Here is a 26,924-nt window from a genome sequence, read left to right as displayed (position 1 = left end):
AAATAAGCACTTTCTTTTTGGTCTCGCGATCTACTCTCGTGACCCGCTCGTGCGACCCGCTCTCGACTCTCACTCTCGCGACCCGGTTGCTGGATAGGCCAGCGACCATATATAGATGCATGAGTGAGCGAGCTACCATAGAAGATGTATTTTGTAGACCGTCTTCCCTTTGTGCTTTTATTATCTTCTGCTATTTTCTTTCCTGTGAAATCTTTGAATTATTTATTTCATTAGTATGATTAAGGTGTTCTCACTGACCTGCAAACACTGCGACCAAAATATAAATATAACCTCCATAAAATATCAGGTAACCTAAGAGTAAACTACACCATTTGACATCTATGGCATGGTCTAACAGTTACAGGACTTACTACCTACCTACGTCAAACGAAAGTAAAAGTATCCAGGTGAGTGGTAATTGGGTTTCGGGTTTTGGGTCGTGTATAACCTGGTACAGAGGTCGGCGTCGCGAATGTTCAAAGAGTGGGTTTTTCGCGACCCGCTCACGACGCTAGTGGGTTGTGTAAAACGCTCGATTGACACAGATCTATTTCCTGGAGATTTTTCCCGATGAATTCTCCGAGGGTTGTAGCACTGAAGATATATGTAATATTTTCAAACTGTTTCTTCATAAATGATAAAAGAAGATAGGATATATAACGAGCAACACTGCGAGACTGGAGAAAATTGGGAACTATCTGATTATTCCGATCTAGTTAATAAATATATCTACTAGTCCCAGCGAGACGATATTCATCAACGATAGTCCTCATTATTTATTGTTATCAAGTTTAAATTGTAGAATTCTATTTTAATTTTAAGATTTTCATATTAATATTATTCCATTTAAAAAAGTTTATTTATGAACAAGTTCTGTTGTGTAATTATTATAACAGCTGTTTCGCCTTCTGAAGGCATTATAAACCTTTATTTATACAAATGAAAAAGACAGGAGATAATGACGGCGTCACATACAACCTCTCGCTGGGATTAGGCAAGAAAAAGTTAGTAAATAGTAAATTGATTAGATCCCTTTGGTATCGGTTAAAACCAGCAAGAAACAAGGGCTGAACAGCATTTACTGTGGATGTCAACAAGATAAGAATTAATCGTTTTCCGACTTGTTCTTATGCAAAATCATGCGGAATAAGCTCCCGGCATTCGCCTCTTTGCCAAATGCCAGATTACCACTGGCCCCAGAGAGTTAGGAACAGTGGGTATTCTTGTGCGGCATTAAAATTAAAGAAACCGGGTGGCGACATAGTTGCCCCGGAATGATATTGAGAGGTGTAACATTAAAAAATCCAAATCTTACATTCAACGTATGGTTTGAAGGGCAGAACCAGCGCTATGATGAGAAGTCCATCGTCATTGAGCGCCTGCTTAGCGTTGAGCAGCATGGTCTGCGGCTCGGAGCAGCGGTCCAGCAGGTTGAGCATGCTGATCACATCGAACTTGCCTCCTTTCCACCACTCGTTTGTGTCCAGGATCCTGAAATTGGAATAATACATTTATTAATTTATCACTAAAAATCCCAGACAAAAAAGCTGCGCAAATTTCCCTCATTTATGGTTTTTTATTTAACACAAACGATTTTTCTACTTTACAGTAAAAACATTTACAAATTTCAAACATACTAATAATTTCGGTTGTCTGTCATGTGCGTTATTCCTGAGTGAAATTTTTCACATTGAATGAACTCAAATTTGATTTGCATTTAAGTCATTTTCAAAATTGTAACAACTAGTGTGAAGAATAATTCAGACAAGCGATAAAGTAGGTACTTACCTATACAATAAAATAATATGTTAACAGAAACTTTTTCAAAATTGGAATGATAATATTCATTTATTTTTCACAGGTCTGCTGCGTTATTTTTTGCTGGGATGTAGTCCCAATCTGTTAAATTTATGTAAGAACAAATTACGAGCACGGGAATTCTGTTGCATTCTAGAACCGACTCTTCCGCCGGTTTGTTAATTAGACCTGAATAGTCTGGTACTTTCCAATCTTCCTCTTCCCCATATCCTTCCTTTCAGTCTCACAATTTACCCCAACGAGGATGCTGTAGTCCCATTGGACTCTTGTGCGGTATTCACATAAAAAATACGTAAACCAAAACCGAAAGAAGCTGAGCGTCAAAAAATATAAGTTGATAAAAACAATACAAACTTAAAATCTTTAGATTCCAGCAACTTTCGCATGCTGTTGCTCATCTCGGTGGCGTACAGCTGCGAGAAGAGCGGCCGCCAGTGGCGCGTCACTTCACCGTCCCCGGCCCCGATGTCCACCAGGGTGCCCAGTGTTTTCCGCCTTCCGAATCCCGCAGCGCGCAGCATCGCGGACAGCTGATCCACAGAGAGGACGAACATGGAGCCGCGACCAAGCCAACTGCAAATTAAAAAAAAATGCCAAGTTTTAGACCTTCATGGAATTGGAAAAGGTCGTGAATATTTCACTTCAAAAAGCACTGCGAAAGTCTGCCTTAGTCACGACACTCTTCCTCAGTGGCGAACTAAACGGCAGGCCTCGGACGTGAAAACAAGAAAGTTCTTGTGGACCGTGGACACAACTATTAAATTGCCAGGGTTCTCTCTCCCTCGGAAGTTGTGAACCACATTTAAACGCATCCGGTACAGTCAGTCGATTTATGTTAATGATAGATCGCGTTTATGATAGATAAATAGAGCGTAGGATGTGGAAATATTTAAACAACAGAGCACACCGAAGAACAATGTCCCTTTCGTCAATTTCCCGGAGACACATCTGTTCCGAACACGTGACCCTTGATGCCGTCGACTGGATAAATAATCCCAGCATTCCACTGACTCTCAAGAACCTAGTTGAAAAGAAATAAATTGTAAATTGTTTCCTACTAATTGATTTTTATACATTTTCGATAGATAGGTACCATCCGGCATCCAGAGCTTTCATGGGACAAACGCCTTGTTATAGGCCAACGCGTTAGCACGTTTAGCGCAGCGCAGAGATAACATTAATTTATCTGCGAGGTGCTACCAGTGCAAGCGTTCGTTCGTTGGTTCCACTTTTGGCCGCCTGCACAGTTGTTACAATTTCTACAAAAGTTGATTCACTTGTTGATTATTGCAAATTGAGAATTAAGATCGGGGTTAGATACTTAGATGGTTATTTAAATAAAAAAGGTGTAATAGCTTTAATTTAATTGAAACCTGTTTTGAACAACACAAAAATCGATGATAAAGTGAGTAGAGAGGCAAAGGGTAGAGAATATTAGTATTTTAATGAAATGTAAAATGTATTTCAAAACATTAATAAGTTGAGAAAGAGGTTGAAACTTACGCATTGGCCCAGGAGGTCACTAACAACTTTAGTTGCGACTTAAGTAATAGTAACGGTTGTTGCTTCGCAATAGTTGCGTGCATCAAAATTCATTACGGTATATGGGAATGCGCACAGAGCGACGTGACACCAGGGAAACTTTTTTTGAATTGTATGGATTTTGAAATAGTTGCCAACTGTCGCGGCAACTAAAGTTACTCGTGTGCGCCTGGACTTAATGGTATGTGTTGATAGAGTGAGTAAAAACCAAAATACAGGTAGGTTTATTATAATAATGAGGATCAATAAATAATTCCGACTATTTAGAATTTAATTTAATACAACAGAATAAGGCTTTAATGATATAATATATTCCTGAAATCGAATCGCTTATTCAATTTAAAAGCGCGGCTTATAAAACCAAAACAAAAATGGCCTATTGTGCCTTAAAAACAATAAACATAAAACAGAAATGAGATAAGCACCCCATTAAAATATGGAATACATAAAAACAATTGTTCGCGCGGGGCCACAAATCAAAGCCGCGCCGAAGAATACATTCCGGAGATTGTATCAAGGGGCAGCGTCCACCCGGGAAGCCAAACAGGGCCGGCGAGGGGGACAAGGGGGCCCGAGGGCACTAGATGTCCCGGGGCATACACAACTCATGACTCTTGGCAAGCACCAGGGATCACTGTCAGATCCAAAAAGAGGACGTAAAGGGGTTAGGTTGAGGACAAGTAACAATAATTTCGGCAATAGATCGTCAAGAAAAATTATGAAATCTCTTTATAACGCTGGATGATGAGTGTCACATGAGAAGAGTTGAGTCTTCAGAGACTTGATTGATGCAGAAGCTGGACGACGGAAGAATAATGAAGAAAAAGAAAAACGAAACTTCGAAAATTCGCTCAAAGATAATTTTATAAAAAGTAAATTGCAGCTAAATGTATGTTTTACTTCCATATTCTAACACCGCTTAGAAAGAATATGGTCAACATCGGCTGTACATTATCGGTGTTGCCATAGTAAGGAACATTCTTAGAAAATTCCCCCTTATTAATTTCCTAAATTTTGTTGTGAAACTGTACTGAGCGCGTAGACAATAATTTATTTAGCTTTATTCAATAATTATTTTTCTAAGAGTAACGATTTCGTATTTCAGGTGTGCACGACTCACTAATTCGCGCCTGGCGCCAGAACAATTCAAATTTCGAACGGCGCGAACAACGATTCAAATTCGGAATGGCGCGAACGACCATTCGAATCGCAATGGCGCGATGTTTGAAAAAAGAAAGGAAGCTGCCAGAGACTATAAAAATAATAAATTGTCGATACGGAGAGCCGCCATTCAATATTATTATTATTTTAAGGAAGGTAGGCGTAGATCGGCGAGCGGGGGCGCGGGACATTAAAGTCACCCAGGATTTATATTGTTGTGGGACATTCAATTATTAATTTGATTAAACCTTGGACGAGCGAATGCACGAATGAATTGCACCCTTATTGGTGGAAATTGCCCGATAAACCGAACGGAAAAAAAACAATTAACAGCAAGAGTTTTGACGTTTAAACAATAATTGTTGCAATTGAATTTTTTACCTAAAAATACCTGAACAAAGTTATTAAACTTTTATTCTAGTACTATCATGTAGAAACACAAATATACAACATATCATATACAGGGTGTATCCGACAGACTTACCAGCCTTATTTGGAGTAAAAAATGTAGATGTCATTTTTCTGTCCGGTGACATTTATTTTACAATAAAATAAAAAAAATCATCACACGTCGCCACTGGGTACAAGCTAGAGCGTCACGTGATCCTTGTTTTGTTCCAGAATCACCACACAGATGAGACGTACATATCACATGATATGGCAGTGTCAGTATCAGTGGCAACTAGCGTTTGAAAAACATTTTATAAAAAAAGAAAATTTAACAAAATATGTTTTTAATTGAAGAAATAGTCTTCCGACAGTGAAATGACATCTGATTTTTTTCTCCAAATAAGCTCAGGAGTCGCTGGTAAAAGTCTGTCGGGTGCTGATACTTCCAGAATAATAACACTGATTATTCGATAGGTACTATCCAAGGCTCGTAGAAAATGTATGTAACCAGGTTGGCTCACACGGGCACTTTTAGAAAAAAAAAACGCATCGGACCGCTCGCAAGCTCGAGACGTAGATCGAAGTCTTGGTGGAGTCCGAAAGTAACGATCTCTTTCACTTTTCACTAGGCATATAATATATTTATTGGCAAATTTAAATTAATTTCCTCTCACTTTTGTTTGTTCACACTTATGTTTGTACGAGTCGAATTAAAGTGGATAAAATGTTGTTTAGTAACAGTAAGAATGTAGTAATCGGTAGTGAATGATAGAAACAGTCGGAGACGCCGGAGGAAGTCTAAACGCATCGTCTCTGAACTGGAATGGCACACGTAGTCCAATTAAGTCGATGAAATGTTGTTTAGTAACAGTAAGAATGTAGTAATCGGTAGTGAATGATAGAAACAGTCGGGGACGCCGGAGGAAGTCTAAACGCATCGTCTCTGAACTGGAATGGCACACGTAGTCCAATTAATGTCGATTTAATGTATTTTTTGAACAGTAACACTATGGTATAAGGTCGGGGACGCCCGAGGAAAACATGGCGTGATCAAGTGAAACATTTAATTAATTAAGGCGTATGTATGTAATTACCGAAAAAGGGTGTAAAGAGAATGTATTACGTGGAAGTGAATCCATGTTGAAATTTGGCTTATTTCGGTATAATTATGTTGTATTATAAATAAATTGTATTATTCCATTTAGTTGTGATGAAAAGAGTTTGGGATATTTCGGTGTGGGGAGGGGAAGGGAATGGGGAAGAGGAAGGTTGGGAAGTACCGTGCTATTCACATATGGTCACCAAATACGGCTAAAGCCATTTCAAGCAATGCTTCGATTCCGAATGGTGGTATTTCACAACTTTCACCAAGGCGATCCTGAGAGTATCTACCACCATGTGCGATTCTTTGTATAAATACTATTATTCCCAAAACTTTCCCTGATATATCCTTGCCATGATAGTTTGCTAAATGAGACTTTCAAATTGAAAATTTGAATGTCTTCAAACGCAATGTGTGCAAGGCGCCAATAAATAACCTCGATTCTACATCATCAATGCATAAAGTAACACTGCAGATATTCCTATTAATCCGGAGATTAGTTTAAATATAATAATTAGTTTAATATTACAAACGCATTGTAAATAAATAATTGCAAATGCATTCTGACGCTTGACGCCACTTGTATTGCAGTCAATTAAAATCTCCCAGTGGAAAATGGGCTTCTAGCTTAGTTACGACTTTCTAGCCAATCACCGCTCTACCCCCTGGATGACGAAACATTGTTAAATACATTTTCTACGAACCTTCGGTACTACATACTCGTATAACAGCTGTATACGGAATTTCAATGGCTTTTTATACCTATAAAAACATGATAAAATTTAAAAATAAAATGACCCAAAACCGGGTATTTAGGTAGGTATGCAAGTTCTTCTCAGTTGTGATTGTCTGTTCGTGTCGTATGGGGATAAATCACGGAATGTTCCTTTCATAAACTACCCGGACACAAAATGACGACTAAACTAGAATCTGTCTGGATATTTTAAGATGAGCCGCTCGAGCATTGTCTATTAAACCCATGCCTTGACACTTATCTTTTTGTTGTCATAATTGTCCATCGTATTTATTATTATAATTTTATGTGAATACCGCACAAGATTCTCAAATGCCCCCTGAATGTTCGGAACCAGGGGGACTATGGCATCGCCAAACGAGGTGTGCTGTGAGGCTGAAAGGATTGCGGATGGGGAGGGGAAGGGGAAGGAGATGGGTAAGAGTAAGGTCAGGAAGTACCTGGCTATTCAGTTCTGGACACCAAAGACGGCTTAAGTCATTTCAAGCAACTTTTTGATTCTTAATGGTGGTCATCACCAGGAAGATACTGACAGTATCTACTACTCTGTGACGTACCGCAAACACAATATATTATTTAAAATGTATAAATGCTTAAATAGCACAAATTAATTTAATAAAATTTACTTGTGTACACGGGTATTTGAACCCGCGACCTCCGAATTCGTAGCCAAGGATCGGAAACCACGGAGGCATTCATAGATTTGAAACCTTTCAAAAATAAAATTCCAGAATGATTTTGATTTTCTTTCCAGACATAAAATATCCTAGTTCTCTCTTAAATCCCCAACATCTACATTGGCGACATGGCGACATTGGCGGCTACATTGGGGTCACTCGAGTCGCAATCAAGCGTGCGTCGGTCTGTATTTACTTTTACATTTACTCTTACTTTCTACTTGGTCCTTTTAGTATCTCACTAAAATGTTTGTATGCAATTTATGCGTTAATTGAAATACCTTTGATTGTACATTCCACAAATTCCTTAGATTTATCACAGAAATGAACCATTGAGTTGTTCAACAATGTGGAGTAAACGAGGAAGAAAATAATGTGTATAAATATTATACTTTATATTTTATCTTCTTTCTGAGTATGTATTTTAATAAAGCACAAATGTTCATAAAACACACAAGTCCTTTTATAATTTTAAAATTAAAGCTTAAAAACGCTAAAGAATGACACGGACGCCCGGACATGTCGAAACCGGTAGCGAGTTATAAAATTTACCTAAGTAACAAACGTACCTACGTCTTATGCTACGTATACATCCGCGAGCCGAACTGTCGAACTGAACCTCAACTTATGGGAGAGAAACGAAGCAACCGCAAATGACGCGAAACGCCGCATGCAGTTGATTCGTTCCTTTCCCGTAATTCGTGGCACGGTTCGCGTTTCGGTTCGCAAATGTATACGTACCCTAAGACTACTTGCTACAACACGGCCAAGCTTAGCAAGTAAGGAAAATCAATAATATGTAATAAAATAATAAAAATCTCTTAAAACGCACAAAAAACTTATATAAGAAGTGTTTCTGTGGCGGGTGGGCGGCATTGATTAGATTTGTATACAAATGTACAGTTTTATTCCGAAACTGATGAAATTTTCCACACTTGACCTTCAAAACAAGAAGAAGGTCTACTAATTTTATTTTTTAATTTTTTTTTTATTGTTTTTTTTTTTATTAGTAAAAAAAAGATACACGAATTACATAATATAACAATTACATAATATAATTACACAATATAGTACAGTTATTAATTACATAATATTAGTATTTGATGTACCCCCATAAATAAGCAGGGCTTGTGTGTATGGGGGTGTTGTTATATTGGTTTATATTTGGTACGATTCAGTTCAACTGTTCGGAATACTTTTTAAGGTGGCTTTTGAATTCGTTTATATTTGCATTCATGTTTCTAATTTTTTCTTTTTTATGTCTACTGTCTATCATTAGATTTTAAAAAAAAAACAGTGTAAAGCTCGGGTAACGTCGGAGACTTCGGCTAGTTGTAAAATAAAACACTTCAAAAACAAAGTGTATAGAAATCGTTACATAGTTAATTCCCAAGAAATGCAAAGAATTATACGAAATTTATAAGAGAAGTCAGGTAGAGTATAATTTCACAAATTTCTTAGATTATTGAAAATATTAACTATATCCTTCTGATCAAACAACGCAATTTGATTACGCTGTTAGATAGACGGATTATTTCTGATTTTGTTCTAATAATGATTGTATTGACAGCTCTAAAATTCTCAATTTTTTTATAATAATATGTACATACCAGAAATATTAGACAAAGTGCTACCTTTTTCTGTGAAAATTTTAAACCAAATTATCAGGCTCATACATAAATCGTGTGCAAAATTTTGGAAATAAATTTGGAAATGTTTTAGACGTGTTTAAAGATTCCGTATTAGTGATGAAACAAAATCTTCATAATTACTTTTCCGAATATAATATTTCCTAAATGTACGAGTTTACCACTCCGTAGAAAATATACATTTTTTCTGTGTTTCTTTATTTTTACATATTATTAATTTAAAAAAACTTTTACATATTTTTTTATACTTGATAACACTATTAAATTTAATTTGTTTATCTTATTTCTCATTTTGAAGAAGTGAGTTTTGTATATTATTTCAAATGTGCTTAACATACATCTTGTCACTTTATACACATCTTGTCACTTTACTTTTTTATAACTACAATACTTTTATAACAATACTTTTATAACACAATGCACCACAAATACATAGTTAACACAACATTATTACTAACATTGATATTTATTTCACGTAAAAGTCCACTACGGCGTAAATAAATAAATAAGATTTACATGTATTTTTTAAATTACACGACATAAAAGGTTCAGGTCAAAGGGTTCGAATGATTCTGCTGCATCCTCAGGACGAGTGAGGATATACCACCTACCACCTTCTGAACTTCACAACAGTCTCCTTTGGATTGTTGTAATGTTTTATTATTGGGAACCTTGCAGGTCAATGGCGCGTTCGCTTTTCCACATCTGTTGGGAGATCGTAAAATAATAATATCGCACCTCTTCTGCTCTCAGCTGGTCATAACTACTGTCGCTGTCTGCGAGCATATCCCACCGAGATAATAGATGGACGGTGATGTTACGACCCGAGAATAATTATAATTAATAGGCTGGACAGGGTAGGAGTCGTAAAAGTGTTGGGTTCTTTGCGGTAGCTATTAGCTAGGATACTAATTTTTTACTAGTTATCTTGCAAGCACCTTGTCGCTTTCATCGCGCGTCGGAGTCCCGATGAACTAAAATGAGTTCAAAATTAGGTCATTTGTGAAATTTCATTAGCAAGACGGTATATAATGAATATGACAATTCAGGTGGTCAAGAAGGAATTCAATTTGATAGACAGTGAACCTGATGCCCAATAGGTCAAAAAGGCCCTGACTCCTCAGATTTAGAACGTTTATTTTGCGAAGGACTTTTTTCGCAAGACACTCGTTGAGAAATGTGTATCAAATACATAATATGTGGACTCTGGGCACACGTTGAATGTGCTGGTGCAGAACAGGATGATACTTGGATATGTAATTTTTGCAAATAATTTATATATTTCACTTGTTTTCTACCAATATATTAATATTCATGACACCATTCCGTAATTGGGTAACTATTCCATATTTGGTTCTATTTAAGTATTTGTATTAATTTAATGCAATTTTGGATAAAGTTATTAAAAATATTAGAATACCCGTGTGTTATAGAATAAATATATGGCTGAACACTCGCAACATATTTTAATGGTTGTGATTGATTTTGTGAGACTTGTACGCCAAAAACAATATGTTATTCCATATGTACTTACTTTCCTCTAAACATTCTTAGTTATTTTAAAGTTTAAAGTCATACATTTTGATCTCTGTTCGTGTTTTATGTTATAGTTACCTATCTATTCAGAGTTATATGTTCCTACTCCTAAAGATGTATGAAATTCTGGAAGCTAAATAGTGTTTGTGTTTAAAAAATATCCCATTCTATATCCAGTAAAGTGAAACTAGTATAAAAACGGTTAACACTAAAACAAATGGAATGTTTTCTTTACGAAATTACAAAATAACTAAACAATTTTTGCCCTTTGGCTTAATCTGACTCAAACCGCAAAATATCACAAATGCGTCGATTTTAGCGGTGATTTGACTACCTACCTAGTTTTAATAAAGAAATCAAGTATTAAAGACAATTATAAAACTTCCGGTTAGAACTCCGATAGAAGAAATATTTAAAAAGATCCAAGTCTACAATTTACAAAAACTCTATTAAAAAAATATTTCATATAAAATTAAAAAATATATATTTATCTAAATACTACACTGCACAAGATAAATACTCAACCAGAGCAATAAGCCAAAATATACTCATTACTCCAAGTTTGAACACATTTTTTGGACAGAGAATTATTAAATTATATGCTCAGAAATTATATAATGCTCTACCAAATCAAACAAAAAAGAAATAACTGAAATGAATATATTTAAAACCAAATTAAAAACATGACTGAGAGAACAAAGTGATATTCAACTTACAAACATCACGAAGACGATGTAAAGATAACTTGAAACTAAATACAAAAGTTTAAAAACTACAGGCCGCCTCGGAACAGGAAACCCTAGTGAGGAGGACTGTGAAAAAAATTGAATTTATACTTTATACTATTATATTTTATATCTACATCATGTACAAAATTTGCAATTGCAACTGATAAAAAAAAATCAAAAGAACAGGCATACGAAAAAAGTAAAAATTTACTTATTTTGGGTATAAAAACATTTACATCTTCACACGGAGAAAACCTACTGATATAAAATATTAATAATTTATTAAAACTCTCTTAAAATTATTCGTATTCCGGTTAAAGACAGGACTACAGGTCGTTAACGAAATAATTGACAGGTTTTCTGATAAATTATCAGTAAAACCACGAATGTGTTATGGTGATGTCGGAACATGTGTTCATAAATGATGATATTATCACAGAATGATCACTGATATTTTGTTAATATTTTAATACAAAGTAATTATTATTTGCCTGACGAAAAAGCGCATTCTCGGACAATGACGAACTGCAGCATTGTTTAAAAATGTGTTTCTTGCGGTTTGCAGAATGCGAAGTAAGAAGTTCAGAAATACCATCGATGTAATTAAAAGGAGCGCTCGGAGCCGAAGTAAGAAAAATAAAAATGACAGACGTAAAATACTCATAAAAACGTGTTCACTTCACTGCCAATAATGGACTGAGTATAATTTACATGCTTTAAATGCTACACGAGCCATGAAAGAATTAAGTACGTTTGCATTGTAACTAAAATGTATTGAAACTGTAATTTAAGTGAACTCACAGCACACGGGGAGTATCACTAGACCAACGTGTTAAATAATTAAAAGATGAACGTGTTAAATAAGTTCAGGGCAATTGTTCATCACTGCATAAATATATTTGCATTTATTTTATTCCTAGATCACTTTTAAATGGTAATGTTTGCACTGTGAGTTGAAATACAAATTTAACAACACGAGACGGGAAATTTACCAAAGATGTGTAAAATATAAAATAAATATCTGCAAAATATTATTATGTACCGTATAAATGTTTATAGTTATCCCACGAGAAGTTGTCTGATGTTGTTGATTTTAGGCTTCCCAAAACTACGTTTAAAACTTACGTTCACACAAAACAGCGTGTTTTATCTCTTGACAGGCCAAGATGCCAAACAAAACGTCTGTAACCAAGTGGGTTTTCCGACGACCCCATGAATTTTTCTGTCTTATGGGCTTTTAAACTATAGAAATCCCAATTATTCAGCCAATTTATTAATGGTAACTTATGTATTTGCGCAGAAATACGTAAAATACTAAAATGATATGTCAAGTGTTTAAGCTAATATAAGGAGGATAGTAATTTTGGGTACTATCTACTCTCCCACTTGGCTGTGAGATAGTTAAAAAGGCCAAAACGCTGTAAAGGAAGCTACAAGTCTTGGCAATTTTCGGAGGACGTGTGCTGAATGTCATTATTTTATCTATTAATATTTATTTCTTAGTCTGTTGTTTATTACTTGAGGTGATTGTTATTACTTCAATGTGAAATGTTTTCTTTCCTACTCGAAGTATGAAAAAGATTTCGCATACACATAATAAATGTTTAAAAAAATCGATTTAAAAAAATTACTAGAATCCCAAAGTAAAGATTCCTTAACAGCTGTTCTATATAGACAGAAAATATTTCGCGTCGCTCTCGGATTCCAGAAAGGTTCAGAGTTCGAGTTTAGTTCGTGACCTTTATTATCTTATTTTCTGTGTCTTTGTCTTTTTCATATTATTTGAATAGATGATGCAATTATTTAACGCTGAAAGCCGAACACCATGTTGGTATTTGGTACATTACAAATGTATTGTCGACGGAGCCAACGAAGTCGGGCACAATGAGTTGCGGCTTTTGAGTCAAGAGTTATTATTGATGAAAGGAGGGCGGGTTTTTACTTCTGGTTCAAAACGTGCAAAAATAATTACAAATTTTATTGAAGTTTGGAATAAAGAGTTGAGGTCCTAAATATATTTTTAAGAGTGAAACATCCAAGAAGTTCCGCAAAAGTTCTTCAAAATTTAACATGTAAAATGGATATCTTATTTTGATAATGTAAAATAAATAAACATAATGACCGCCAATTATTTGTAAAACATCATGACAATTTTTGACAAGACTGAGACATATATGTTTTTAAGAACTTAAGAAAGTGTGAGCGGACCTTGAAAAGCTTCGGAAGAGTGTGGCTCTTAACGTTTTGCGAATGTGGAGCATCTGTTTAGTAAAATATTGGTGTAACAACAAAACTAATAATATTCAAAATTACATTTTAGTTTACAAGTTTTTAAATTTCGTGAATACTTGCTTGGAAATGTTATATATAAAAATTTAGCCCGCGGTTGTTTGCGCTACCAAACTCGAAAAGTAATCTACCGATAATGAATGAATTAATTTTAAGTTTATTCGTATTAGTGACAGAAGTGTTTTTTTGGTCGGTTAGAAAGGTATAAGAAGTCCCGAGGAATACTTCACGCAATATCTCAGCACCCGAATGAGTTACGGAGTCAAATTCAAGTCGATGTAATGTAGTTCTTTAACAGTAGCATTGTGGTATACAGTTGTGAATGGTGTAAGAAATCGGAGACGCCCGAGAAAGACACTAGCAAAGCGGAGCATTGCGGGGTCCATTATCTTCTAATATATAAAGTTTATTGTGTGTTTGTGGCGGGCTGCGTGGGTTTGATTTGTATACAAATGTACAGTTTTATTTCGAAGTTAATGAAAATTTGCACACTTGACCTTCAAAACAAGAGAAAGGTCACTGTTTACATGATATTTTGAAACACACCCCTATCCTCTTTCCCACCCCCTAAAACAGTTTTTTATACTTTGTCGCTTTATTTTGCACGCTTGACGTTCAAAATAAGACGAAAATTACTGATTTCAAAGATCAACTGTAAGTTATCTATTAATATCAATATATTTAAAGAAGAGTCTTGGCGTGGATTTGTTTTTTTACAATCTTTAGTTTTATTCCGAAATCCGAAAAAATTGCACACCTGACCTTCTAACCAAGATAACGGTCACTGGATACTTCGGAATTCAAAAAACTACCCGGATCCCCATTTTCTACCCCCTAAAGCAGAATTTTTATGAAAATTTGCACACTTGACAATCAAAACAAGAGGAAAGTCACCGTTAACATAAAGTTTCTAAAAAACACCCCCATCCCCTTTTCTCATCCCTTATTTTGATACATCGTGATGGAATTTTGTACATTTTGTAGTTGACGTTAAAAATAAGATGGATCCTTACTGTCTGACTGTCTCCATCTGAGTTCTCTATCATGAAGAAAAACTCTGCAAGAAGACCAGGCTATGCCGGGGACATAAAACTTTCTTCGACTTTCACTGAAAAAAATAAAGACCAAAAGCCCTAAGCAAGACAAAGTTCAAAGCTCAAAGCGTAAAGCCAAAAACTAAAGTCCTAAGCCCAAAGCTCGAAGCTCAAACTCGAAGCCCAAACCCCGAAGCTCAAAGATCAAAGCTCAAAGATCAAAGCTCAAAGCCCAAGGCTCAAAGCCCAAAATTAAAAAATCGAAACACAAAGCTCGAAGCTGAAACCTCAAAGCTCGAAGCTCGAAGGTAGAAATTAAATCACAAAGCTTAAAGCCCAAAGATCAAAGCTTAAAGCCCAGTGATAAAATCTCAAAGCGACAACTCAAAGCTATAAGCTCTAACCTCAAAGCTCAAAGCCCAAACGAAACATCAACCAACGTCATCACCGTGAGAGACAATCCATTAATTGAAGAGCGTTTTCTCAAAGCGAAATATCTTCTCAAAGCGGTTTTTTAATCTTATTCTTTATGCAGGTATCGCAGGTGTCTACGAAATGGCTAATTAAGATTAAAAAAAAATATATATTTATCTGCGCCATGTGTAATAGAAATTGATAAATTGATAAAGTACCTACATCTATATAAAAGTGAAATATCTAAGTAGATATATAATGTGGAAGAGCTATTATTACATTATTTCAATTTATCTGAATATATAAATATTACATCACTGTAAAAATTACGAAAAAATAAAAATAATTTATTTTCTTTGATTCTTATTTCCTATCAAATTCTTGCCAAGGTATTACATATGCATTTTTTGTATGGCAATATCGACGATAGGTGTTAAAGAATTTGTATATATTTTTTGGCAGAATTAGGTATTCTTTTTTTTTTATTTTTTTTTATATTTACTCCACACAGGAGGCCCTGAAGAAAATAATTTCCCTCAGGGCCTATGTCATCTTTGGGGATGCTGTGTGGAGGGTCTTTTTGTGGAGAGGAAGGAGTGAACATGGGTCTTGAAGAGTCCCATGTTGTAGGAGGGAGGAAACACAGAGGCCGGCAGTTCGTTCCACAGCCGAGCTGTTGAACTTAAGAACGAATCGTAGAAGCGACCCGTTCTCATGTGACAAGTGTCAACTGTGTACAAATGTTGGGCGCGCGTTTGGCGTGTATCCCGACTATGCACCGGTGCCGAAGGGATCAATGACGCTAGTTCTTCAGAGCATCTTCCATTGTAATACCGATAGAACAAGGACAGCATACCTACCTGACGCCTGTGCTCTAAAGATTGCAGTCCGTTTGTTAAGATTGGGGAATCTATCAAACGGACCGCCCGTTTCTGCACAGAGTCAAGGGTTTTTTTCAGGTATTTTGGGGCTCCAGACCAGAGATGGCTGCCAAATTCGACAGTAGGGCGCACTTGCGATTTGTACAGGGTGAGCAGTTGTGTACTATTAAAGTATCTGCGGGCCCTGTACAGTACGCCCAGCTTCTGAGAGGCCAACTTTACTCTAGCTTCGATGGAGCCCCCGTACCTGAGCTGGTCACTTATAGTTACACCAAGCATATCAATGGAAGGCCTGTTCGGAAGATTGCTTCCGTTGAAGGAGACTAGATTATCATTTGGATCCCTTTTAGACGTAATCAGACAGGATTGGGTCTTTGAAACATTAAATTCGACGAGATTATTTTTACCCCAGGAGGAAATACTCTCGAGATAACCGTCCATTCTCTGCTTCAAAGCCCTCCCATTCTGATCAGGTTAAGATAAAACATCACTTATATGAGAATAAAATACTATGTATATTGTAATTATTGAAGAAATAAATTTTTGTTTTTATGTAAAACAATAATTTTACTCTATAACTAAAATGTACTGATATTTCGCACAGTGAAAACTTATATTTTTTCAAGTACACAGATATTTCTCTTTTGCACATATTCACAAAAAATAAAGATGGTTTTTCACAAATCAATTGAGATTTCTTATTATAAACTATTTTTAACAAGTTAGATGGATTTGCATTTAAAGTTTATCATAAAATATTAATCCAAGTGATTTATTCACTTAAAACTCTCCCACGAATAAAAAAAGTTTTCTTAGATATTCCTTTGTCAAAATGCTTCTCAATTTTAATACGATTTGCTTCCATTTTTTATACAATCATTTAATATACATTATTTTATTATATTTCTTGAATTGTAATTGCGCATAATTTTTCGCGTGTAATATGACAGTCTGAGCTTTCAGCGTTTGTTTATCCAATAAGGATATTGAATTACGAAGTTGAAGTTCATGGTAGAAAAAATTCTGGACGCACGGAGACGATATGGCACGATGAAGTGAATCAAATCAAAACAGGCGGATGGTGTTAAGCGGGAATTTAAACCTTATCGCCATCTACGTAAGGGGTGTTATTGATAGCGGCTTGATTTAAAATATTACACGACGTAGTGCATCGCCTTAACTAGAAAACAAGTTAAAGTATTACCTATTTTACAAATACATTGCATTTCACAAAATAATATATTAACAAATGAACATGTATTACATTTATATATTTATACACAAATTTCGACTACCATAATACGGACATGTGTCTAGTGTGGTAGTCGAAAACCATGTAAAAAACTGTATAAAAATGTATTTTACAAATAAAGGAAAGAAAAAAAAACCTATAAAATGTAATTTTTCAATTACTGAAAATATTATTTTTTCCACCTTGAAACTATACCCAGTTTACTAGAATTCACAACCCCAAAACTTATATCCAAACCTCGAAACCCCGAGCAATACCGGGTTCACTTCAGCTATTTATATAAAGGAGGTTGTCTATGACAGCCGGCGTTTTTTTATTTTTATACAAATCTCGGTACTAGATTGAAGAAATTTTGCACACTTGATCTTCAAAACAAGAGAAAAATCAGTGTCTAATTCTAATTTTTAAAAACTCTGCTTAAAACCCGAGCAACGCCGGGAGTGCAGCTAGTATTTAATAATAATAACAATAATGTTTGTATATTTTCTATACTGCCATTTTCGTAAGAAAATCACCTCAAGGGCGCTTTACAATTTATTTATCATTAACTTAACTATAAGAGCATGGTCATAAGTCCTGGATTGAGCATTCGTGCGATTTTGTATGACCGGCATTGAAGCCAATTCTAGGGTGAGGAAAAATAGCCTGGCAGCCATCTTGAATGACAAACTTTTCAAATGATTTGTATCCAAGGTGGTATATAATGAACTACTTTATTTTTATTTTTGTATTGTTAATGAAATTATAACGCCTTAATTTTTTTTTAGGTATTTGATTTGAGACAGGCAATGATGTCATTAAAAAATTTAATGACATGTATGTATAAAATTAATCCCATTGCTCTATATAAACATTATTGTTATTCTTAGACAACATTGTTAACTGTCTTTTTGATTCATCATATCTGTGGCTGAGTTGGCATCGCGTTTAGATCCCACCCAGGCGTCGAACGTTCAATTACTTGGCTGGCTAAGACTTCCATCACAACACAAGCAATATTTTCAACTTACTATGGTGGAAGTTCAAGATTTTCTATCATTGTTACGTTATTTATAACACAATGTTTGTTTTTTTTTTTATTAAAAAAATCGCTGCCCTGAACGCCATACCAGATTGAATGATTATCTTAGAATATAACATCTGCAAAATTTTCCACACCTTACGAGATGTAGGCATTTTAAAATATACATAAAAAGTATAAAGTCAAACAAGCTGAATTTATCATAATATGATTATTATTTATTCATAGACAATAATTTTTTAGTTTTCACTGTTCTTAAAATATTATATTGTTTGTTTGTTTATAATGTAGCATGTATAATTGGTTTATCGTATTTTCGTATTACTGTTATAAAACTATTTGTTTTCTAAATATAAGCTGTTATTTAGTGGTTCTCTGAATGACTTTAAGTGAAGCCAAATAATTTGATGAAATGCTTTCATACCCTTTTAACCCCCCGCTAAAATGAGTGTTCCGTAGAACACCAGTTAAGAACAACTGCTGTAAGAGCTTCGTGAAGAAAAGACGCATATTACATGAAGTATGGTGGGCAAAAAGACGCAGGCAGCTTAATATTGCATGGCTTTGCATTAAGAAATACATTTTCATCCTTGTTTGACCTTGCCACGGTCTGCAAAATTACATCCTCACTCCGCCAAGAATTCAGAAAAGACTGGCACCGACTAGAAGATCTGATCACACATACGAAACAAATAATAAGTTCTGCACTGAGTTGGCGTTCCTATGAAGAAAACCTTTCTGTCTTACCAACAAACAAAAATTTTCTTTGGTGTGATTAAGATTTGGTTAGTCCCCGTGAAAACCAGTTTAAAATCGAAGTCCGTGGCAAGCCGTCGCAAGGTTTAAAGTATTGTTGTATCGTTCGATTCCAGTGCGTTGTAAGTTGCAGATTTATTTGATTTGGTGGTTGGTTTTCCTTGCATGGTTGGTTGTTGGTATTTGTGTTGGGACTTGGCGTAATGTCGGGGTTGGCTTTGGCTTGAATGAGCTGTTGGATGTTGTCTGCAGCAATCACATCAGGTACACGTGGAAATAAGAATTGATGGACGATGTATTGTGTGTTGTCTAGTGGCGGTTTTGTATTAAGCTATATTCTGAGGTGATTCTGCCCATATGGGTGGCTTGCACATCTATAGAGGGTTCGCGGCCCGATAAAGCGGAGAACTTCATTTGCGTTATAGATGAGAAATGATTGAAGGTTTGGTGAAATGTGAAGTAATAAACGTTTTATTCCCGCAAAATGCATTTACCATTGCCACGGACATTACTAGCGCGAAATGTAAATCAGAGAATGGCAGTGCCGTAGCAAGAAGTGTTAATACCAAATCTAAACAATAACGCAGAAAATCTGTTTGTATGTCCCACAAAAAACGATTTTACGACTATTTTTTTTAATTTTAGAAAAATACAAAAAAAAATACATTGCCTATATAACTGTTAGCTGAAGCAGCGAAAACTCAAAAGATGAGAATTTTGATGTCATGTAATTTGCAGTTTTTTGCCCTGAATTTAATCTACATTTTTGAATTTTTCGGATTGAATGTTTTAAGGCTTTTGTAGTATATAATGTATTTGCCTAGTTTCAGGAAGTCAACATTTTTGAAAGGCGTTTGTAGGGTAAAGTGTGGATATTCATATTTTATGGAATATTTATTGGACACATTTCAATGTATACTATTATACACATATTTCAGAAACACGTTAAATATTTTAACAAAATATTATTTGGTATCTTTAGCATTTTAAATTAGTCCACATCCCCTTATTTATGTTTTGCTATTGAGATTCAAAACATACACAATTGATGTAATAATCATAGTGATTGATTTTAGAGGTATTAACGCACATTAACGCTTCACGATAACAAATTAATCAAGATAACTTGAACAGTTTCAATAATGATACAAATTGTTATTTCTACATATTATTAAAAATTTTCGCTATTTTTTGTTAAAAGTGAGAGAAACTAAACTCAAGAAGAACTTCAATAAAAATAAATAATAACAAAGGAATTGTTGTTATTATAATTCATTAAATTACCTTATTATTTAGGTAAAAAAAATCTTCCTATGGTTCATTACACGTTTAAACTGAGCCTCCAAGTTTCGTAATAAAATCTCACGGAAATCCCGGACACAAAAACGAACATTGTCTTTTTTTAATTTGATGCAGCACCGTTTGACCAATAGCGTGCGTTGAAAATTACCGCCCCCTCCAACGAAACAATTAAAACCAAAGAAAAAGCAACTTCGCAGAAAGTGATCGAGCAATTAAGAGAGATGAGACAAATTAATTGGAACAAAATGTACGCTTTTAAAGAAAAAACTTATTTTAATTGGCGGCATTCGGAATTTAAATGTTTAAAATCTTTAATTATTATTTTCTGGGCATGGCACCTAGTAAAAAGGGTGGGTTTTAGCAACGATTTGAAGACAGATTGTTTCGTCCTTTTTTGTGATAAGATTTGTTTTTCTTTGATCGGTGAGTCGGTTTGTTGATTTAATGAATTCGAGATAGTGGGATGCGCAGGAACGCGGCGGATAATAATTACGTGAAGTTCTATAATTGAAATTCAATGCTCCGATTGGTCCGGCAAAACAAAACGTCAGAGAATGAGGCTCTCTTAATGGTTGAAACTCGCAGAGTAATCGATTGGTGATGCAAAGAAATTCCGTCAGAAGTAAGGTAGGCAAGTACCTACCTACTTCAAGGTAGAAGCGTTTACCTTGAAATTAAAAATAACTTCGGACATTCTTTAAATAGCCGACACTTCAATCATTGAACTTTGGAGCAATGAAAAATTATGTTTGATGGAGTGAATCATTGTTTTTATTGAATCGGGAGTTAAGCGGCAAAAAGGTTCTGGCCTGCGATTCTGGAGTTAAACGATCAATCGTTTTCGTATGCGTCGTCTTCGAGTGAAAAACTACTAGTCGTCGCTACTAACTTTTTCGAATGTTTCAATTTTACGTATTCTTGAGCGTCGAACGGTCGAAGTTGGTAGAAGAGATGATTATATTGGCACCCCTGTGAATATTGTCTATGTTCCTGATGTTTTTGGAATTTCTATGGTGTGACTGTCAAACAGACAACAGTTATTCGTTATTCAAAACAGAAATGGCTGCGGGACATATTACGAATTGCCAAAAGCAACTCTTAATTGAGCTTGTAAGCTCCGATAAAGACTTAGTAAGTGGGAAATTTTCACCCACTCAAAAATTCGCACGGTTAAACAAAAATTGACAGCTAGACTAGATTTTGACAGCCAATTCCATAGAAACGCCAACAACCTACCACTCGCTGCCCTGTTTCTACTGGTTATACCCAGTAGTTGTTGTGTGGAATGACTTTTGACGTTTGGCGTCGAAGTATGTACCTTCGACCAATTTCGGGAATAGCAACGACGACCAACGTACGTACTTTCGACGGCGATTACGAGCGCCCTCGATTCAGGAATAGAGCCCCTGATCTGAAGTAGGTACCTAAGCATAATACCTCTAGAAAAAATATTGTTCCTTACCTATCCTTGATAACATAGTGTTGTAAATTAAAGTAAATTGCGATTTTATATACATGTTAATTTCCACCAAATGTCATTTTCTGCAGGAGTTCTCAGGAACAAATTCGACACTTATTGCTTCATCCAACTCATAGATATTTTATTTATTGCTTATTTCAATGAAATTCAGAGTTAATGCAGAATTAAGAATTATCCCGTACAATATACATATTTCAATTAATTGCTTCGTTTTCAACCGAGATTTTCGGTATGACAATATTTATGTAAAATAGTGGAAATTACGCTGGTTAAAGGAAATACTTAATATACAACAGAAAAAAACACAATGCATATTTGACACGGTAAAACTTTTAACAAGACATTAAAATAATATCCGAATAAATCATTAAGTGGATGATAATAAATCAAATTATAAATAATCTTATACCTAATTACATATATAAAAAGCTAGTGCACGTACAAATGTCAGATGTAATCACGCTCCTTCAAAATATGGCCTACCTACGTAATAAGCTCTTGACTGGAGATAATTGGAGGCATAATTTGAACATCATTATTTATTTGTTGTGGGCCGTAATTCATCAATACACATTATACTGTCAATTTTATTGATTCGTTACAAATAATATTATAACGTAATAAAAATGGACTAACCACAATCATACGTAACATTTTTCAGGAAAACAGGACAAAGTTATACACAAATTACAGCCCCATCAAGTATCAGCAAATTTACAGCAATTTGTGCTAAGGGAGGGCGTTAATAGAATACACTGAAATCAGAGGATTTATGAACATAATATAGCTCTATTTTATAGATATTACAAACCAAAAAGTTCTGTTAAAAAAAATCAATGTAATTTTTGTGTGGAAAAAATAACAATAATAATGTGGTGAAAAACGAGCGCCTTCTTATAAAAAAATTACAGAAAAAAATAAAGGGCGAATTAAAAGTATTTTATCCACTACCAAAGCTTGGAGGCTGATCATAATTTGATGAAAAGTCGAAATGGGCAGAAAATCGGTGTTTAAGGCCCCGTAGTAAGCGTTCAAAGATGATTTGAAAGGGAGATATGTAAATACAAATTTTAGAAGGAGCGCGCTAATATTTAAAAACGATTTTTTTTTTTATAGTGAATACCTCACAAGAGTCCCAACTGCTCCCGTCTGGAGCCAGTGAGACTATGGCATCCCCAATTAGGGGATGTTGTGAGGCTGAAGGTAAGTGGGGAAGGGAAAGAGGAAGGTGGGGAAGTACCTGGCTATTCAGATCTAGTCACTAAACACGGCTAAAGCCATTTGGAGCAACGTTTCAATTCTGAATGGTGGTCTTACACCAGGGCGATACTGGTAGTATCTTCCACTCTGGAACGTGTCGCAAATATACTATATATTATTTTAATTAATTAATTGTGAAATAACACAAATTAATCAAATAAAATTTATTTGCGCACGCCGGGTCGAACCCGCGACCTTCGGAATGGCAGTCCAATGCGTTACCACTGGACTATGCCGGCCGTCAAATACGATAGTAGTTAAGCGAAAATATTGAATATAACACGACTCGTTTGAAATAGAACAAAAATCTCTCGACAAATGCTTTAGTTGCATTTAAAGATACACTGATTTTTTTCATGCTAACGTGTTTTTAATAATTTCATCGAATTAATTTCATATAATTAAGGTTTCGCCATGACAAGTGTATAGATATTATCTTGAAAAATAACTTTTTTTTGTTGGAACTTAAAAACATAAAGAGTTAACGAGAAACTTGTTAGAATCGGTAGAAATTGAGTATGCGGGCTTAACGGGGGCCACCAAAAATTATGAATAGATATTTGACCTTCAACCAAGTGGGATAGAGGTTAAAAACCCAAATCTAAAACCGTCACAAAAATCTTCATTTCATGTGATGCCAGATAAGAGTCCCAACTTCCCAGAGCTAGCGGGATACGGCACCTTTCACTTGGGGGAATGCAATGAGGCTGAAAGAAACGAGGGAGGTAAAAGGAAGAGAAAGTAAAAACAGCAATGTACCTAGCAGTGGAATGGGATTAAATATATATAGAATTGTTATTAACCATGAAAAAAAACATAACATGATTGGGTTAGCTCTGCTTCTGCATCACACCCTTGACGCAATTCATTTCATTTTATTACATCCCCTTCCACTTCTGTATTGATTTTTAATTTACGGGCCGCGCTGTTCTGCGATGTTCAACGTTCATCTTTCATCAATTTAAAATGTGGGTAATATTATTATTTTCCCGCCCCAGAACGGCGAAGGAAAACAATAACCAGGCTTAATAACTGAATGTTCGGAATCAGGTGCCACGCGAAACATTACAAGTCATGTAAACAAGGATAATATTGAATTTATTATTTCGAAAAGTACTTACTTATTGTGTAAGAATAAATAAAAGCTATGGAGTAATTTTTTGGAAATGAGTTGAAAGTTTGTTTTCGATTTCAAAACCCGGAGAGGGAACTCAAAATACAAAAACAACGATGTTTTTGTACATAGAAGACGTTCAATAGATTATTATTCAAATATTGAAGACAATATTAGTGATTTCTAAACGAAAATCTGAAACAGAAAAATCAGAAAAGGAAACGGTAACATCTGGGACTCGAACCCAGGACCCTTGTTGGTAGAGCACTGTTTTCTGATTTTTCTGTTTCAGATTTTCGTTTAGAAATCACTAATATTGTCTTCAATATTTAAATATTACAATTTGAGGTTTTACTCAATAAAGTTATTCAGAAAAATAAAGATTATTATTCGTTGTTCGTTGTTATATAAGATACCTACCTATTCATCGCCTCATTGAGAGACCAGAATCTAAATCGAAAAGTTGTGTAACATGGTTTTAGGTGGTATCGTGATTAATTTTTGGATTATTATGCAATTTTTTGCTTCCACCTTTTTCATATGAATATCGAACAAGAGTCTCTAATGCTCACAACCGTCTGGAGCAAGTGAGACTATGGCATTCTCAATTGGGGTATGTTGTGAGGCTGAAGGTAGTGGAGAGAAGAAGGATATAGGGAAGAGGAAGGTATGGGAGTACCTGGCTATTCAGATCTCTTAATGCAACAATGTAAAGATGTGGCTTATGAATGAAAAATCTATACATCTGTAAAAAATAAAATCAACAAAGAAGTAAAAAGTGGTGATGTATGGTGAGGTTGTTAAATTTAAGAATAATTTGACCTTTTTCTTGAATATGTTATTTTTTTATTTTATTCTTCGGGAAGGCTATTAAAATATTTTTGTACCTTTGAAAGTATGTATATCTTTATATATAAATATTAATGGATTTATATTGAGGTAGAACCTGCAGACAAGCAGCCATGTGGCAGCTTCGCGGGACTACCTATGCATTGTCTAAATATATGGATTAAGCCAAATGGGTTTTGTTAGAAACAAAAAAAAATGAATAAATTATTGTAAAATAACACAAAAAAATTTGATTGCGCATGCCAGGATTGGAACCCGCGACCTTCGGATTGCTAATCGAGAGCTTTACCCCTCGACCGCGGAGGCCGTCTAATCCTCCAACCTTCTTTAGCCAAAGTTTCGGACAGCGTTACAGTGTCCATCATTAGGACAGATGTCTCTAACTCTGCCCGAAACATTGGCTAAAGAAGGAGGAAGCGCAAAACGGCACTATAACCCAAAAATTAATGACGAAAATACTTTTGACCGCTAAAATCTCATCTCGTAACTGTTTTTGGTTTTGTTCAGTGACCAGATCATTTTATAATAATATTTTTTTCAGCCTCGCATTTCCAAAATTAGGGACGCAACAGTTTCATAAACTAAATATTTAGAATAATAATTTCAAAACGTTTATTTTTTTCCGAGTTTAATATCACCCGAAAAGAATTTTGTTAATTCTTGGTGAAGTTGTTGTTCTGTGTTATTCGCATTAAATAAACAATATAGAACGAAAATATCACAGATCATGGTAACAATAAACCTTATAAGTAAGGGACAACGTAAGCAGCCTTGGTGGCATAGTGGTCTACGATTTTATAGCACGGGATGGGAGTAGTCTAAAATATTGTTACCTAAGTGTGAAAACAGGGAGGGTTTTAGTTAATAATTTAATACATTGTATCTTATCGTAAAACATTCTCGAAATCAAAAAATGTCAAATAGTCTACAATATATATTAATATACAACTAAATAAATTCATCCAACTGTCTTAAATTTTTGAGAGCCTGGGTATTAGGCTGTTTTGGGTAAAGTTTGATAGACTCACAAACCCACAACTTTACAAATGCACACCGTCATATGCCATCGTTTATTAGAAAAGCTACTCCGGAACAGAAGCTAAGAACTGAATGACTACGACCGAAAGGATTTCCAATCATCGGTTCCTTGGGTGGTAAAATGTATTGAAAACAAATCATTAATTATTAACGTGCAATAAAAACAGAAGACCAGAACGTCAACAACAGAAATCTTTAAGCAGTTAGACTTCCAAGTATAAAAAATCCCATGCCAAAAATGTACTAGTTTATCGTCCCAAAAAAGACAAAAAAGGCTAAAACTTCACACGATTATAAAATCAGAGCAAAGAAAATAGATAAGCTAAATACATGCAACGAAGCTGTGATTTTTTAGCTGTAAAGTTATACAACAAGCTCCCACCCAGTATTAAACAAATTGAATCAATTAATATCTGGAAGAAGACCAGCATTACTTGGCTTAAGAAATTAACAGATCCAGTTGATCCACAGAAGTCACTGAACAACAGCCATCCAAAACCTAGTTCAACTCAGAACAAGATCTCCAGAGTAGGAGTAAGACAGTATTGTATAACCTAAGAGATTACCAGATAAATTAGCGTCAAGGTGTACACTAAGGTAAATAGTCTAGCAGAAGTAGAAGAAACTCTAACTTAGCCAAGCCTTCACCAAGCAATTTCAATCATTATTAAAATGTAGCAAGAGAAACGCAAATTGAAAGACGATTATCCGTAGTCATCGGGTCTTTAAGTAGGCAGTCAAATTTCGTACAAGAGTTCACATCGCCTGACCTGCACCACTTCACCGGAGCGAGCAGCCGATAATTGGCGATGCACGACGGAGGGAGCCAGAAACAAGGATTCAACCCAAACCGCAGCCGTACAAGGCGGACAATAAT

At 35.2% G+C, this 26,924-nt stretch overlaps 1 protein-coding gene across 1 annotated transcript in view; it reads right to left on the bottom strand.

The window, feature by feature from the left end:
* The window catches only part of LOC149422527 (protein-L-histidine N-pros-methyltransferase), a 268,633-nt gene that overhangs the window by 1,864 nt on the left and 239,845 nt on the right, over positions 1–26,924 (bottom strand). Inside the window, exons 4-5 of the mRNA XM_089633847.1 lie at positions 2,173–2,391; positions 1,316–1,491 (exon numbers count right to left, since the gene is read on the bottom strand). Of these exons, the coding sequence (XP_089489973.1) occupies positions 1,316–1,491; positions 2,173–2,391 (395 nt within the window). The remainder of the gene's footprint in view (positions 1–1,315; positions 1,492–2,172; positions 2,392–26,924) is intronic.

The sequence above is a fragment of the Hesperophylax consimilis genome, chromosome 7 (assembly GCF_061612785.1).
Source record: "Hesperophylax consimilis isolate HC1 chromosome 7, BYU_Hcon_1.0, whole genome shotgun sequence".
Lineage (NCBI taxonomy): Eukaryota > Metazoa > Arthropoda > Insecta > Trichoptera > Limnephilidae > Hesperophylax > Hesperophylax consimilis.
The sequence above is the reverse complement of the archived record's forward strand: the minus strand, read 5'-3'. Positions and strand labels throughout refer to the sequence as shown.